Below are 17,211 nucleotides of genomic sequence, written 5' to 3'. Positions count from 1 at the left end.
GAGTTAAATGTAATTATGTCAAAATTATGAGATTTATTACATTTTTTCTAAACCTCAAGGGAGATGAGTGTAATTTACCCAAAAACAAAAACAGCAGACCCATTTCAGTTGTAACAAACAGGCCCTTCAGAGTATTCCATTCCATCTGGTGAGGCTTTTTCAGGCATTGAAGATTAATAATAATGTGTCACAAAAATATTGTTAAATAGTGTTCCTTGGAGCAACAGAATTGATTGGGACTGGGTACCAATGCTTAGGTCTTCTGTCAAGATCACACATTGTGTTCCAGAAAAAATGATAGGTAGGGTTTGCTACCATCACTTTTCGCCAGTCCCATGTCATTTCTCTATCAACTTAAAAATATTTCATGTATAATATAAGGTTAGTCTGTATATACATTTTCAAAAGTTATAATTTAATGTAATTGAATTACGACACGATACTAACATTATGTAGCAAATCATAAATTGCCACATTGAGTTAGGAGAATGAGTTAGAATCCGACTACATTGAGTTGTAACTTCCATTTGAATCATAATTTTTGAGGCTGTTGACTGGTGAGTACTATGACTGTATGGCTGCACATCTCGTCAATTGTCTCGTTTAGGTAATGCTTCTTTTGAAGAGTAAACATGTCTATGTTTTAAGTAAGCAAATTGTGAGCATAGGGTCCAATTCAAGAACAGATAATTTTATTAAGAAAAACTAATTCACATGCAATTAGTGCATATATGCAATTAGGTAATAACCAGAAAATTCAAGTTTGAGTCAATCTAATTGAAGTCCAGACACGAAACAACTGAATTGAGCCATTTTGAACCAATCACAATTAGCCCAGTTGGTCAGAACCCTTGTATATCACTAGAAAGTCAATAGTTCAAATCTTGGCACAATCAAGATACCCCCTCCCCCAGGCCACAACCTTCCATGGACCCTAAAAAAAAAAGTTCATTTTGAAACACATTTTCCTTATTGAATGATTAGAAGAAGAGTAGCAATCACATGAGGACTATGTCTCTCCTTCCATCAGTTCACCTAATATTTTTTACTTCTAGAATTCCTTCTACTCTACCCTACGGAGTATATAAACCACAACATATCTGCCAACCAATTTCCATATCCACCAATATGGGTTCACTCTGGTGGGCTTGCTTTCTGGCTTGCCTCTGCCTTCCACTAAGCCATGTCCATGCTCAAGCGCCAGCAGCCTCACCTTCTATTTTGCCCGTAACAGCAACACCATCTCCTAAAGTTCCACCATCTTCAAGCCCTGCCATTCTAACCCCTCAAATCCCACCACCACAACCGCCGCAATCTCCTCCAATCTCTAGCCCTTCACAGCCACCGGCTTTGCCATCACCACAGGTATCCCCAGCACCCGCCCAAGCACCGCCAGCACCAGTGCCGGCACTGGCACCAGCACCAGTGCCGGCACTGGCACCAGCACCAGCACCAGCTATTGTGTCACCAACCCCGGCACAAGCACCAGCTATTGTATCACCAACCCCAGCACCAGTACTAGTACCCTCACCTGCACCAGCTCCTGGAAAGCACAAAAAGAAAAAGAAGCATAAGCACAAGAGACATCATGCACCGGCACCGGCACCTACTGTTGTCCAAAGTCCCCCATCACCCCCTACAGTTTCAGACTCAGGAACAACACAAGCACCATCACCAACTCTAAATTTGGTAATGAGATTATTATTTTCTCACTGAAATATTTATGATTTTTTTTTTTGTGGTATAAATCAAGTACCCGAACTTATTAAGTCACTGACCTTTTCTGACTTCTCGTTACAGAGTGGAGGAATTGCACTTCAGCAGAAAGGACAGCGATCTAGAACATGGTTGAGGATTGCAGTGGCTGTTGCAGTTCTGCTTGCTGTCAAGGGCTAGAATTTTGAGAATCTTATTTGATGAGCAATGGTCATAGCTATTACAGAGGGAGTATTGTCAACAAAAAATATTGATTATCCTTTTACATTTTTATTAAAAAATATTGATTATCATATTGATTATCCTTTTACAAACTCTTGCCTAATCTCCTTCAGAGGGAAGGAGGGGAAAAGTTAAAAAACAAGAAGCCATTGCATAGTAAATATTTATAACTAGAACTGTAATCAGACAATGCTAGTTTAACTTTGATTTCACATGTCAAACTTGATCTGCAGTTGAGTCAGTCCCACTATCTTCCCGAAAGTCATACTCAACCACCAGCCCAAGATTGTCAATTAATTTGTGATGCTGGAAACACCCTGCACACTAACAAGTACTGACAATTGGTGAAGATATTTAAAAAAGTTTCAACAATATTTATTATTGCAGAGTTATGAAAACAAGTTTTGGACATGAGAAATCAAAATGTGACCAATCGAATTTATAGTCTAAAATTACGTTACATGAACTCTTCTGGGGCGTACTGAAATGAGGCACTTAATCAAAATGCAGACATAATCATTACATTCTTTATGGAAGCACTTAATATTGCTTTGAGAGTCCTCCATCTATTAAAGCAAGTCAACTGGCAGCTATAAACCTGATGATGATCGTAAAAGCTTTGTCCATTAAATAGCTACATACAGAATATTTTCTGTCACTCTTTATATATATATATATATATGACAAGGTAAAACAAAACAACACTCCTTGTAAGTGTACAAATTCACATTTGGTCAGTATGCAAAACCTAACACTATGATGTATTTATCTATTTTAACATGGATTATGAAAACCTATAATAGATGACATAATTAAGAACCAGGTTGTAGAAGTTCCATCATTATAGCCATCAACAAAATCATACCTGTACAAAAACAGTTCCTCGTTCGTAGGCTAATCGATTTATGAGCTTTTGTGTTCTTTCACCACATGCATTGCAAGTGAAATGCACTAACAAACTTCTTCTTGGGAGTTTTAAATCAACAGTTTTTAAATCAGCAGTTGCTTCCTGCACAATGGACGTGTGGCAGACAGATCAGATTAAGAGAAGAGAGTGAATGTTCATACAACAAATAACCAGAACATAACTGTACAAAGTCTACAGTAAGAAGACATTATCACAAAACTAAATGAAGTATATTCAAAAAGTAAAAGCAGATAAATATTTTCTGATACAGCCATTTCCACTGAATATAATCAACATATACCTCATCCCAAACAACAATTTGTTATTGGTGTGACCTGAATCAGTATCAGAGTAATAGTTAAAAAAAAGGTATTAATCAATGAAATAACTTAAATCCCAAACAGTGGGGGTCAGCTGCACAGATCCATTGCCGCAATTTAGCAATGTCTAGGGCAGCCTCATAGATAAAACTTTTTGGATAAACGGTTATCCGTTAAAAGGGAAAGAAAATAGTGTGTAATTTACAGTTTGTTGCAGTGGCTAAAAAATTTAACTGACTTTCCTACTAAGTAAAGGAAACTGAACTTTTATATAATGCAGCAATTCCAAAATAAATAACAAATTTCTCAATATCCACAGTACAGAAATTCCCAATTGTGATTTCAGATCAATTCAAGAACAACTGAAGATAGCATCACAAATTAAATTGAAGAATGGCAGTACATCAAGGCCACCACACCTCCATCGTCAAAATAATTCTCCTACTTATCAATGCATAAATTTTATGCTCAATGTAAAAGCCACCACACCTCCACACCAGATACATTATTCACTCATCACATAAGGAAAAAAAACTATAGGGCAAACTCTATTTTCCAATTGTCACTCTCAAAGCAGGTGTGTGAGCCACACATTTTGGATGGAACATGTAACTGCAGTAATTTAGTCTAAACCCATGAGGGGAGTAATTGATTATTTATTTGGGGGGGGGGGGGGGGGGGTGTGGGGCTGTGTTAAAGTGCTCTACGACCATAGCACAGGGGTGAAGTGAATTTAGCCTAACACTATAAGAACAAGGTAGAGGAATATAACACTATAAGTTGTGTGGTGCACATGGTGCACACTGGATTAGACACTTAGCATGCATTGCTATTCTATTGTGAAAAGCTAATAAATCAACTTATTGGCTTAAAAATAAGTCAACAAAAAAGTAAGGCTTAATCAATCATGTTGCTTGGCACAAATGACTTTTTACTTTTGCAATCACGTTTTAGCTTAAGCACGTTTGATAACTTTGTTAGCTTTTTGACCTTTTAATGTAAATGATCAATTTGCCTTTCATAATAAAGGACTAGCTATTTGGGGAATTTATGAGGTTTTTTTCATTTATTTTAAATATATATATATATATATGTACTGTTTTTTTAACTTTTTATGAAAAAAGTTGACTTTTTTGACTTTTTCAGATTTGTCAAATAACAATATTATGTCTTTTTAGCTTATTCAGTTATAAAAGTCAAATAAGCTCTCATAAGTTGCAGCCAAAACACCTTGGGTTGCCTTATAAGTTGCAGCCAAAGGAGCTTGGACTGTCAAATAAGCTCTGCAGCCAAAATGAACAGACCTCAAAAAGCCCAAGAAAAAGTCTACTTTTAGATATAGAAGTAAAAAATCTAATACATATTCCAAAAAAGCCAACTTTTTCATAATTTTTTTTTTATATTAAAAAAGCCAAAAAAAAGTTAAAAGGCTAACTATAAGAACAAATTGATCATTTTGCATTAAAAACCAAAAAACTAACAAGGCCACCAAACATACTTATCTTAAAAGCTATTACAAAAGCCAAAAATTTCAAAGTATGATAAAACAACATTACTTATTTTAACCTTCATTTTTTGTTGGCATATTTTTAAGCCAATAAGATGGCTTATTAGCTCCTCCAAAAAAGGAAAAATAAAAAATAAATTCACAAAACATCCCGTCATACATAGAATGAGAACATCCCACTTATATCTGTCTTAGCATGAATCCACATTCAATGTAGAAGGCACCACACCTACAGTGAATAAACCAATTACTCATTAACACATCAATGTGGCCTAGACACATGATTAGTAAAGGAAATTAATGTCATATATTATTCGCGCATCTTTCACCAATGCGGTAAGCTCTTATTAGTTTACAATAGAAAGGTGTGACGTCATGATGTGTAGACGAGACTTAAGATTTTTATATTATTTATTTTGGCATTAGTATTTTATTAAAAATCTTCTAGTTTAGTATAGAATCTTAAAATTATTATGTTTCTTAAATTGTGTTGATTTAGTTAGTTTCCTATTTTATTAGTTTCTTGTTCTGCAAAAATTAGGCTTATTATAAATAACGATTGTAAGCCTTATGGCAAGGCAATTTTTGAAAATTAATAGAATTTCGAGTTTATACTCTTCTTCTAACCTTGGGCATTTGGTTTGAATCAAATATTGTTGAGCCTTTATTCCTGGTATTCTTTGTGAATCAATGGGTTTAGAGAATGATCTGGCTTCCAGCAATTATTTTTGGAATAAACAGATCCTAAGATCGTTACCCTACTTTCTCTATTACACGTTTCTGCTACATTGCATGCCCATATCATCTATTTGGATTAGTAAAGATAAAGAAAATATGAGAGAAAATATGAAAGTCTATTTTGGTAAAATAACATAATATACTTTCCTTTCAATTCTCTTATATAGAATAACCAAACAAAATTATCTTTTCACTCCTCTTTATCCAAACAAAACACAATCTTTAATTTTCTTTTCTCTCACAACTCAAATAATCCTTTCTTTTCTTTGCTCTGATGGGTTCCCAAACAGCCTGCAAACTAATGAAATACATAAACCAAAAATTCTTCAAGACTGCAATGCAATTAGTAAAAAAGAACTAAAGAGAAGGTAAGAGCTCATATTTGACAATCAACATGAGACAATATTTAATAAAACATAGGAATTATAATTAAAGTAAGCAAAAAAGAAAATGAATGGAATCATATACCGCCTTAGAATCATTCGTGACATGAGACGACCCAAATTCTGATGATGCTTCACAATAATTGTCATCCAAACAAGACACTATTGGTACCCCAAACACATTCTTTGGTACTGTACCTATCTTCTGAGAAATTCTCAACCTTTCAAAAAAAAAAAAAAAAAAAACCAAAATAGAAAGCAGGGTATATAATTTACTGATCATAAATTGTCCAATAATTGAGTTTTCTAAGGGGAGGGGAAAAAAAATAAATAAATAAAAAGAAGCACAGAGAGCAGAGTGTGTGATGATTGAAGACCTGTAGGGTTTGAGCTTGAAGAAGTCAGAGCATGGAAAGGGGCGAATGGAGCTACGAGCTGCAACGATGGTCGTGGAACTGGATGAGGAGGAGAGAGAAGAAATGGAGGGAAAGGTGCTCCAGGCAGTTGCAGCCATTGGGGAGAAATTTGGGGGTGAACTTGAGAATTTGGGAAACAAAATTTTGATTTGGATTCACAGGAGTTTCCCTATTCTATACAAAACCCTAGAAAAACCTTTAAATGTCCAATTCAATAGTTTTTTTCCTTTTAATTTTTTTTATTTTACTTTTTGTAACTTTTTCTTAATTGAAATAGTATATATATATTTTTTTTCTTTTTTTTTTGACTTTAATAGGTTCGTAAATTCATTACACAAGGTAACATAATTTATAATATATTGTTTAATTATTATTTAATAAAATATCTCACCTTTTAGTATAAAAAAATTGTAAAAAACATGAGTCATAAGTTTAATTTTAAATTTTTTTTGGACCTAATTCAAAAGTTTATTCTTCTGAGATTAAAGTAATAAAATAATTTGAAAGATCATATTATCTGTTTATCTATCATGTCATTTATATGTCTAATTATTTGTTAAAGTGTTATTTATATGTTTATATATATGTTCATATGTCATCTTTCTATTTGTTCACATATTACTTATGTATTCACATAACTTATCTATTGGTCCATACCATCACTACTATCAGTTGTCGGCGCTGTCGTTAATCACTTTCTAGCAACTTTTTGAACTGCAATTTTGTAATGATCTAGAAGTAGTAGGGTAAAAATGAAAAAAAATAAAATAAAATCTTTAAAAGAATAATTTATTCTTCTTACCAAACAATTTTATTATGTCTTTATTTTCATAAAAGATTAATACTGAGATGTAATACCATATTCTATAGAAATAGACTTATCACCAATAAACCTAAATTTGTAGGATAAATAATAGTTATTTTTTATGTTCTCATGTTATTTTAAAACAAATAATCAACTCTCATATCTTATATCAAGTTGAAGTTTAATCTTTTTTTAACTATACATTTGCTTAATCTTCAACTTATGAGATAAGAAGAAGAACACCCAAAACTAATGTGCATGTGTGTGATGAGTCCCATTTGAAATGTGGGAACCACCTTTGGGCTAGAAATGGGCAAACAATTTTTAACCACATTTGGGCTTAGCATATTTAACAATCTCATCTGGTTTGGCTCATGTGGGCCTAACAAAGCTATCAATCTGCAGCCAATGTGAAATTCATTCCATTTTTTTTGTGTCATCTGTGAGAAGGTTTTAAATATCGGAATATCGTTTTTTTTGGCCCCCCAGTGCTGATACATCCGATGTACGGGTGAGAATGAAAATTACTTGCATATCAGCCAACTTGCAAGACATTCCAGTTCATAGAAGATTTGCAACCTTCGGCTGCCAGAAAGCTGTTTTTGGTGATGGTGATTTTAAAATTCAGGACAATGTCAACGATTTCTGATACGTATTGCTTAGTACTATTGATATGGCCACATCGAAATCGATATTGATTCATTTCTCAATACTGCTATTCTCAATGAAAACATTGGCAAAGAAATGATACATAAGCAACATTAACCGGGATTATCTAGATATTAACGAAAGGGATAATTGCATCGTTAACTTGAAGATTTTTTTTTTTTTTTTTTTTTTTTTTTTTTTGTGTATACGAGTATAAATTATTTTCGGGAATCTGATCTGAACAATGATATAACCAAGTTGACATTGATCTTCTGTCAACTTGTACAATTTGGTTCTTTTTGAACCATAGGGTCCGAAAATCATCTATGACCCTGCAATCAAATTGAATTGTATTCCATAACCAAGTGTTGCAAATTGGGCATCTATCAGTCTTGCTCATCCACTTCATGAAAAGGTAATGGAACCGTTTTAACAGCTCTGAACTTGCCAGCATTGTTTAGGTGCTCATTTTCCAACCTGAAAAAGTCAAAAATTTGTTCATTAGATCAATCCACTGGCGATGTGGATGTGAAATATAGTAGTAACAGACTTAGATCCCTCATATTACCGGTAAAAATTCCACTGCCCTCTTCTAATGACTTCAAGGGCTGCTAAAAATAGCCCGGTTACTCTGTAATCCACGCTGCCGAAACTTGAATGCAGAACGGTTTGTAACCACGCGAGCCTGAGAACAAGGTTCAATCCCTGCAAGGCATGCCCAAATTTTTGTTTAGCACCATCTTAAAAGTTGAAAGAATCTAAACTAAAAAACCCAAGAAAATTTTAAAATTGCTTTTGAATTTTTTCTTATAGTTTGCTTTCAAAGCCTAGCAGATTGCTTTGAATCGCTGTATTAATCCTGGTTGACTCTGGGCCAAATTCAGGATCTTGACATTTTTAGAAAAAATTCTGTTTGTATTTTTTTTTGGTCGAAGGGAGAGAGACAGAGAAAAAGGCATTGTCTGTACCATGGAGAAGAAGTAAATGAACTTTTGACGAAGCATTAATTCATTCCTTAACCAGGGGTTCTTGGAATGAAACTGAAGCAAACCCCAATCCTTTACAAAGTCCCAATACAACTGATACACCGTTGCAGCGCTTGACATGGCCACGACTAGACAAAGCAATCCCACGCTCTCCTTTTCCTTCTCGTAGGCCACTTTAGCTCCTGCAGCCAACATTGCTGACACATACTTCCCTAGATTGACAAGATGGCTCGTTTGACCTTCATCAAACCACCGCCTTGCACACTGCATACCAAATCAAATAAAAATCTTTATCGAAATTTATCTCGTTTCAAATATAAGCAAAAAGATAAAAAGGAAATAAAAAGAGAAAAAAAAGATGGCTTTAGTTTGGAGAGCTTAATACTAACCTGCATTGCCCTCCAGTAATAAGGTAGGAAGGAAACCGCGTAAGCAAGATCTCTGTAATTTTTGTTACTTATGCAGTAACCATAGTCTTGAGTTTTGTAGCTTCCTGTTATGTAGTAGCATGCTACATATTCGAGGTTTCTTAGCATCGGCACCTATTCAATAAGGCAATGTTCATCGAAACTAGTCAGTTTAGTTCACGATTTAAAGGATTGTTTTGTTATCCTTGCCCGCTTGGTAACGTTCTAGTTTTCTGCTTTTGTTATAAAAGAAAATTTGAAAACTAGAAAAAAAAAATACTTTTGATAATTGTTTTTGTTTCAATAAAAATGGCATAGTTTTCAAGATTTTCGAAGTTTGAAAAAAGAGCAGATTTCACTTGTTTTCATAACTAGTTTTCATTCCCTCCCTCCGCCCACCCCACCCTTCCCTCTGTCACCACCTTTGGCAATTCATCAAACATGTTCTCTTATTTTTGCTTTTATGTGCTTTGAAAACATGTTTATATCAAACACGTTATTTGTTTCTGTTTCTTGAAAAAAAAAAGAGAAAAAAATAGAAGGGACTTAGGTTTCGGTTCTAATAGATAGACTTATTGTCCAATAGATTTTATGATAGACTTATTGTCGGTCCTAATTGATAGACTTATTGTCCAATAGATTTTATGATAATTAATGATATTTTTCATTTAACACTACTAAAACATGTTACCAATTGTTAATTTCCAGCGACAATTTAAAATTTGTCACAAAAAACGTCACTAATTATAAGTTTTAGCGACTTTTTAAAAAAAACGTCGCTAATTTTCAATTTTCAGTGACAATTTGAAAAATTCAGAACAAAAAAATGTCATTAATTTTAAGTTTTAGAGACAATTTATAAAACCATGACAAAAAAGGTTACTAACTATCAATTTTTTGCGACATATGCAAAAAATCGTCACAAAAAATTATTTTTAGCGATAATTTTACTAAGACTTAATGGGAATTAAGTCAAACTATTAGCGGCTATTGGAAGTTTACCAAAAAAAAAAAATGTTTACTAAATAGAAAACAAGGAAATGACAACGTTAACAAACGCTACAGGCTTTTATGTTAGCTAAAGACAAAGTGCACTTGTAGAAGGGCTTAAGCTTACCTGGCTACAAAGTTGATCAGCCATGAAGAAGTCCAGCATTACAACCTGCAGGGTTGTTAAATTTATCAGTAAAATGATTTAGTTCTTATTAAACTTTGTTTAAAATCTATAGCACTATCAAATTTTTGTCCGGAATTTATACACATCTCTAACTATAATTCAGTGGCTGCAAAAAAAAAAAAAGTTACCTTGTAGAGAGGTGATAGAATGATGTTTCTAATCACACGAAGGAAACAGTATCGACTCGATTTGTAGAAAATGTTGAAGGGGCACAAAAGCAATAGGAAGAAGACCTTTGCACACAAAATAAATTGAATTAGTTAATTAAAATCACAAATTTTTAAAACAATATGCTTTAAAATTGGCAAATTACCAGTAGCAGAAAGGCGGGTATTGCTTGAACTTGAGCATATGAACATCCTTTAGCCACGAGCGACAAATGAACAAACAACACCCCCATTACAGCAGACATTGACACAGCACAGATCAAGAACACGTCTCGATATTTAAGCTCTTTTGCCGGGGCCAGCTCAAAGATGAACGTGTAGTTTATACGCGTCTTCCTCCACATGAAAATGTTGCATCCGTACAAAAAGAAATGCAGAAACAATAGGCTGAACATGCTGTAAACAGAGGACTCTGTCATATTCATTTCATACCCGCTATATCAAAAGTATTAAATTTATGAATCAAAGTGCATACTAAGAATAAAGCGGTACTTGCCTAAGCACAGGGTAAACAGTTTCCATATAGACTGAATCCGATTGTAGTCTATACAGCCCTGTAACATGAGCCACAATGACATACCCAGTGAAAAGCGCAATGAAACATCCAGTGAATAGTCCTGGTTATATGTAAAAAAAGTTTAAATTAGTAAGTTCTAATTTACTGAAATAAGAAAAAACCAAGAGTGAGATGAGAACTTTTTTGTAATTCCTGGATTTTTGCATGGGAGATCTATTAACTATCTTGAATTGGAAGAGCTACGAGTGCTATTGACATGATTGTCATGAGATGAGTTAAGAACTGAAAAATCAGGATTCGAACATATGAATCAGTATGAAATTATTAAGTTTGTTACATAGTTTTTAATTGAACAAGAATACATGTACACTTGCTATACTTAGGGGTGCAACTCAGGCGGGTTCGGTCGGGTTGGGGGTCTGCCCAAGACCGACCCGAATTGTATTTGGCAGTGCCCAAGCCCGTCCAAGCCCGACCATGAACCCGAGCATTGCTGCCCAAGCCCGGCCCGAGCTTTGTATTTTGAGCTCGGGTTAGCCCGAATTGCCCGAATTGCCCGAATTACCCGAATTGCCCGAGTCCAGAAACCTGTAGGTAGATCTAAGGATAGACATAAAAGATGCTAATCTAATGGTAGAAGACTAACAAAAAATAAATAAAAAATAAAAATTAAGACTAACTCTTTTACTTAATAGAAGACTAACCAAAAAAAAAATAAAAAATAAAAATTAAGACTAACTCTTTTACTTAATTTATATATATTATATAATTTATTAAATTATATATATATTATATATTATATAATTTATATAATATATTAAATTCAATTCGGGTTCGGGTTGCTCGGGTTGGCCATTGGTTCTGCCCAAGCCCGGCCCGAATTGCAATTCGGGCATCAAAATTTTGCCCAAGCCCGTCCAGATTGCAAGATATAGTTGCCCAAGCCCTAAAAAAACTCGGGCTGGGCTCGGGTTGCTCGGGTTGAGCCCGCCCGAGTTGCACCCCTAGCTATACTTGCTGCTCCATTGGTTGTTGAAACCGAGCGCATGGATTGGTTTAACCGTTTGATGGCAAAAAACACAATTTTGCTGATTTTCTAAGGTTGTCAAATTAGGCCCAAAACATCCAAATCTGATCCGAAATGGCTTAACAAGTTCAACTCACTGCTGTGCATTGACCTGCACTGGATTTTCCGCAAATTCCAATGAGTAAAGATAGGGATCATGAAAAAACTTTCATGAAACTGATCATGAAAAATGTATGGCCCTTGGATTACCTTGATTAGTGTGTAGTGCTTTATTTTAAGTGTAATCCAAAGGTCATAAATTTTTCATGATCATTTTCATGAAAGTTTTTTCATGATACCTAGCATTGCTCAATTCCAATTTACGAAATTAAAGATTTTGAATACTTTTCGTGATTTTAATAAATAGGTTTTGATTCATGTTTTTTCTAGGAAGGTTCTTTTATATTTTAGTCCCAGATTTGAGCCCAACTCAAATTTGCTATTTTGGCTGTTTTTTTACTTTTTGCATCTTCGGCTAGATTTGCAGCATGGATAGTGGTTTGGTCACCAAACAATGTATGTTATAAATTTAGTTGTAGACCTTTGACAATATCAGTTGATTTCTGAGAAAAGTTGTTCTTTTTTCTATATTGTTCCTATTTTCGTCGTGTTTTTGTTAATTCCATCACCCTTCCTTGCATCACTTCCTATGGGTATAGGTGTATGATTCAAAATGGTATATATTGATCACAGTTAAGATTGTTATACGAAATAGGTTTTGCATTGGCATCCAAAAGGTGTTTTGACAAAGCCCACCACAAGTACTTCTCATTTAGAAGCATTCATGCAACATAACACAGCTTAGTAACGCACTAGGGAAACTATGTAATACTGTCTTTTTCATGTTGTTGATCTTATTATGATCAAGCAATGTAGGGTCGGGATTGCACATAAAATGAAAATGGCCTAGCACGGTCCTTGGCTTTATAAAAAAGTGTACTTTGTATGGTGCATTTGATTCATGTTTTTGTTCCCTATACTGTCAGAAAGTGAAGAGTTTCTCATAAATCTCTCAAAACAAGTCAATTAAATAGGTTAATTCTAAATTTATATACTCACAAATTATGTGGAAAAAAACAACACTCACCTATGAAGAAAGTCAGCGCGTGCGACTCTTTATGCTGAGTTGGTTTAAGGTATTTCATTGCTTTCCTTCTATCATCTTCGGCAAAGTGTTTGATGAACATTTCCTCAACCTCATCTGCTAACTTGATAACCTATGATTCATTAAACTAATTAGAAATTGACAATGTTGTACTCCATTTTTTAAGTTTACAGACAAGAGTATCTTAGCTCAATCAATGCAAATCTAAGGCGACCCCTTTTTTTCCTGAAAAATTCACTTTTTGATGGCCACTTAATATTGTCCAAGAATAATAATCTTGGTGATGGGATATCTTGTCCCTACATCCAATCATCTTCCAATCGCAATACCATAGCTATGCTTTCGGATTAGTGAGTTTACCTTGTCTGAGCTATTGAAGTAGGAGCTTTCAACCACTTTTAGATAAATGGGAAGGACTTGTTTGTTTGTGACCTTGAAAAAAAAATGCAAATGCACAAAAAGTTTAGTCACAAAAGCAAATCATTATTGAAGTTTCAATCAAGGACTAAAAAAATCTACCATTGGTCATTGCTCTTACTTTGTCAAATTTCTTCAAAATCTTTGCAAAAGCAAGCATGTTCAAGTTCCTAAAAATCATAGTTGACATAGAGAAGATGTAGTTAACATTTTTCATCATTAATCATCAACAGAAGTTAGAAGTTTAAAAAAGAAAAAGAAAAGAAAGAAGATTGTACCGGTAAGTTTTGAGGTAGCCTAACCCTTTATAGAGCTCAATGAAAGCTCCTTTAATCATCTTCTCCGCGTGATGAAGCTTTTTTTTGCTGATGTGAAGCTTAGTTCCTTCGGGACAATATTTCTTCGATGATTGATTAACCAAATCATCCCAAAGTAAGTAAGTGATTGCTGAGAATGTTTGAGTTGGGTTAGTTAGAGGAATGTTTATTCTCAAGTTTTTCCCTTGGCAATTGAAAACACGACCCGACGTAGTCCTCATTTTCCCATCCTCACTTTTCCTTATTATTGATTGCCCCACCGGCTCGTCTGATTTCATTGAGTCTTCATCTGTTGTTCTGTCCCTCCCCTGTTCTTGCTCTGTTTTGTCTCTTATCGACTCGTCATCTGTAGAAAAAATAAATAAAATTATTGGTGATGAAAATAAGTGAATAACTGGTAGAAAAGATTCATAATTTCAATTTAATTTAATTTGAATTTAATTTTTGTTTTTAATGTGTGAAACAGAGAAAGCAGATTATATATATACCACATGAAATGGTGCCGGAAATGGAGTCATCATCCTTCGAGTCCTGGTAGGAAGAACCTTTCTTGGAGCGTTGTTTGAACACGCTTTTAAGCTCAATGAGAATCTCCATTTGTTGCTTCAATGAGTCCCCTCTCTCAAGAAACTCTCTCTCTTTTGTCTGGAAAAATTGGTTCACTTTGTTGAGTTGGAGGTCCAAACATGAGAAGAATTCACTGGCTGCATCAGTGTCTGCAAATTGCTCTAGTAGTTCAGTCTCATACAAGTCCCCTTTACTTGATGAGGATGCAAGTTTCTTATGAATCTAACAAAACACCATAATCCACACATTAGACTAAAAAAAAAATTCAAATTTTACTACATGCATGTATCCTAGAAGGCCGTCAGGATCTTATGTCTCCAAAATCTCGTCTCTCTATCTAATTCACTCTCAACCCGTATGTTATGGAGAGAATCTCAAGCCACAATCATGCGACTGAGAATGCAATGAGCACAGGAGACAGAAATTTTGGGAACAAAGGATCTTGTGCTCATACAACACTAGAGAGATTGAGAGAGGGAGAGAGTACTTGAATGACCCCATGTTCTCTATGTTGATGGCCAAACAAAGAGAACTTCTTAAGAGAGGACATGAAGGTGTTGGGTTGCTTGGTAATAGTAGTATTGTTGTTGTTGTTAAGGAAATGGATCTTCTTGAGGTCTTTCTTGAGTTGCCAATAATCAACAAAGGCCTCTTTCCATTCAGGAACAAGCTGCCCCTCAAACTGCTTAGAGAATTTCACCATCTTTGTTTTTTTTGCCCCCTCTCTCTTGAAATGAAAGGAAATGTTTGGTGATTTGAGTGACTTTTTGTGAGTGTTTCAAAAAGAAGGCTGTGATCACATATTTATGGGGAGTAAAAAGGGGATTTTCATTGATTTTGTTTCACTGCTACTAGTACAGATGCTGATTAGTAGCACATTCCCAAATATCCTATGCACTTGTATATATTATCCTATGCTCCTCCTCCCACTTGGTGGGTATATATAGCAGTTGTGCTTGCCGGAAAATGACACAACCGCCACTGATTGTGATGACTTCGCTGGCGTCATGAAATTTTTTGGAAAGGACAGAATTTAAAGTGGGTGCTATGTAGTGGGAACAAGCCTAATGTAAATTTTATGAAACATGGTCCTTTAATGTGTATATTTTATGTGACATTAAAATGGGACATGCAATGAGTAATGAGCTAGAAATATCATAATTTCAATAAATATCATAGTTTACTTATTAGGACCTACACGTAAAATTTGTCACAAAGAATGTTACTAATTATAAGTTTTAGCGACAATTTAAAAAAATTGTCACAAAAAAGGCCACTATTTTTCAATTTTCAGCAACAGTTTGAAAAATTCATCACAAAAAAAGTTACTAATTGTAAGTTTTAACAACAATTTATAAAAATCGTGATAAAATAGTTATTAATTGTCGATTTTTAGCGACATATGTAAAAAATATCACAAAAAATTATTTTTTAGCTACAATTTTATTATGAATTATTTTCAATAGGACTTAATGAGAATTAAGTCCAATTATTAGGACCTATTGATAATTTCTCTTGAAAAAATTCTAAGAATGAGATAAATTACCAATAGGTCATATTTTTTAGATTTATTACCCATTAAATCCTATTGATAAATTTATTGATTTCTTATTTTTATAAATAAATTTATAATAATAAATTTATCAATGAAAATCTAGGAATAAATAAGTCTAATTAATAGCTATGCTGGATAAGTACGCCAATAATTTTTCACACCATCAAGGAGCTTTTTGACTTCCTAAAACTTCCCATCCTGAGCATTTTCTGATTAGTAATTTTCTTTCGATCAATTATCAATTTTTTTTTTAATTCAAAACACATGTAAATCACACTTTTGTCTCAAATTTTATATTGATTTTTATTATTTAAGTTAAATAATTTAATCTTTATACTTTTAAATGCAATTTCAATTTGATCATTCTTTTTAATTTAAAAGTTAAAATTAAGATTTTGGAACACTTGTTTGGAGTGTATATTAGTGGTGAGCATTTTCTGATTAGTAATTTTCTTTCGATCAATTATCAATTTTTTTTAATTCAAAACACATGTAAATCACACTTTTGTCTCAAATTTTATATTGATTTTTATTATTTAATTTAAATAATTTAATCTTTATACTTTTAAATGCAATTTCAATTCGATCATTCTTTTTAATTTAAAAGTTAAAATTAAGATTTTGGGACACTTGTTTGGAGTGTATATTAGTGGTGAGTAGCGAATTTATCGATCCGTCCAAATCGATTGAACCAAACCGATCCGCCGTATTTTAGACGGATGTGTGATGACAAGCAGACAATTGTGGATTGATTTTTTTCAATCTGCCTAATTTTGGATGGATGTCAGATTTGAGGTTCCTTTAGCCACAACCGAACTGTCAAACTGCAAGCACCCTTAGTAATTTGTAAGATTTTATATTTTCAATTTGCTTAAATATTCTGTTCGTATTTTCAATTGACAAAGAGTTTAAATATTCTGTTGAATATATTCTGTTGAAAAAGAGTTTTCAACTTAAATATTTTTTTTAATTGAAAAAAATAAATATATTATTTATCTATATATTTTTTATTTTTAAATCTAACTCTAAAAATAATAAATAAAAAAGATGATATATACTTGTTGGTTTTTGTTTTAAAAACAGATATAGATGTAACAATACAGAGACACACAATTTCTACTACTACTACTCTGTTCATGATTTTGGTGGTTTTATGTGGATGAGGCATGTAGTGTATTCTAAAATTTCAAACTTTCTTTCTTTGGATGAAACATGTAGTGATTGTAATACTTTTTAAGTCATCGACTATAATACTTTTTTTTTTTTTT

General features: G+C 33.6%; 3 protein-coding genes across 6 annotated transcripts; 1 reads left to right on the top strand and 2 right to left on the bottom strand.

Annotated features, from left to right (window-relative positions):
- Positions 1-690: 690 nt before the first annotated feature.
- Positions 691-6,532, bottom strand: LOC114261687 (Zim17-type zinc finger protein). 4 transcript variants are annotated; one of them, XM_028201981.2, is made up of 5 exons: positions 6,171-6,532; positions 5,879-6,014; positions 2,804-2,947; positions 1,779-2,262; positions 691-1,543 (listed from the first exon to the last, which is right to left on the bottom strand). In XM_028201981.2, exons 1-4 carry the CDS (start codon positions 6,305-6,307, stop codon positions 2,155-2,157), a joined length of 525 nt encoding a protein of 174 aa, XP_028057782.2. In that variant the 5' UTR covers positions 6,308-6,532; the 3' UTR covers positions 691-1,543; positions 1,779-2,154. The 4 variants fall into 4 exon arrangements, with proteins under 4 accessions (XP_028057782.2, XP_028057784.2, XP_082727118.1 ...); XM_028201983.2 differs by having other exon boundaries at positions 1,779-2,255; positions 6,171-6,464; XM_082870992.1 differs by having other exon boundaries at positions 1,779-2,536; positions 6,171-6,459.
- Positions 1,003-2,030, top strand: LOC114261694 (uncharacterized). The gene is made up of 2 exons (XM_028201991.2): positions 1,003-1,689; positions 1,801-2,030. The coding sequence occupies exons 1-2, from the start codon at positions 1,003-1,005 to the stop codon at positions 1,894-1,896; spliced, it is 783 nt and encodes a 260-aa protein (XP_028057792.2). The 3' UTR covers positions 1,897-2,030.
- A 1,288-nt stretch (positions 6,533-7,820) lies between the features above and the next one.
- PHO1;H1 (EXS (ERD1/XPR1/SYG1) family protein) lies at positions 7,821-15,304 on the bottom strand. Its single transcript, XM_028201985.2, has 14 exons — positions 14,876-15,304; positions 14,310-14,610; positions 13,783-14,167; positions 13,626-13,674; positions 13,448-13,519; positions 13,070-13,199; positions 10,896-11,016; positions 10,546-10,795; positions 10,361-10,465; positions 10,173-10,217; positions 9,038-9,190; positions 8,631-8,912; positions 8,231-8,367; positions 7,821-8,139 (listed from the first exon to the last, which is right to left on the bottom strand). The coding sequence occupies exons 1-14, from the start codon at positions 15,089-15,091 to the stop codon at positions 8,049-8,051; spliced, it is 2,337 nt and encodes a 778-aa protein (XP_028057786.2). The 5' UTR covers positions 15,092-15,304; the 3' UTR covers positions 7,821-8,048.
- Between the last annotated feature and the right edge of the window lie 1,907 nt (positions 15,305-17,211).

This window comes from Camellia sinensis, chromosome 5, assembly GCF_055761805.1.
Source record: "Camellia sinensis isolate YWXY chromosome 5, ASM5576180v1, whole genome shotgun sequence".
Taxonomy (NCBI): domain Eukaryota; kingdom Viridiplantae; phylum Streptophyta; class Magnoliopsida; order Ericales; family Theaceae; genus Camellia; species Camellia sinensis.
Note: the sequence above shows the minus strand (reverse complement) of the source record. Positions and strands in the feature narration are given on the sequence as shown.

Coding starts and splice junctions, on each gene's coding strand:
- LOC114261687 (XM_028201982.2), bottom strand. CDS start 6,307: ATGGCTGCAACTGCCTGGAGCACCTTTCCCTCCATTTCTTCTCTCTCC. Junction 2,948..5,878: donor TCACGAATGATTCTAAGGCG/GTATATGATTCC, acceptor TCCATTGTGCAG/GAAGCAACTGCTGATTTAAA. Junction 2,573..2,803: donor GAGGAACTGTTTTTGTACAG/GTATGATTTTGT, acceptor TTCTGTATGTAG/CTATTTAATGGACAAAGCTT.
- LOC114261694 (XM_028201991.2), top strand. CDS start 1,003: ATGAGGACTATGTCTCTCCTTCCATCAGTTCACCTAATATTTTTTACT. Junction 1,690..1,800: donor CATCACCAACTCTAAATTTG/GTAATGAGATTA, acceptor TTCTCGTTACAG/AGTGGAGGAATTGCACTTCA.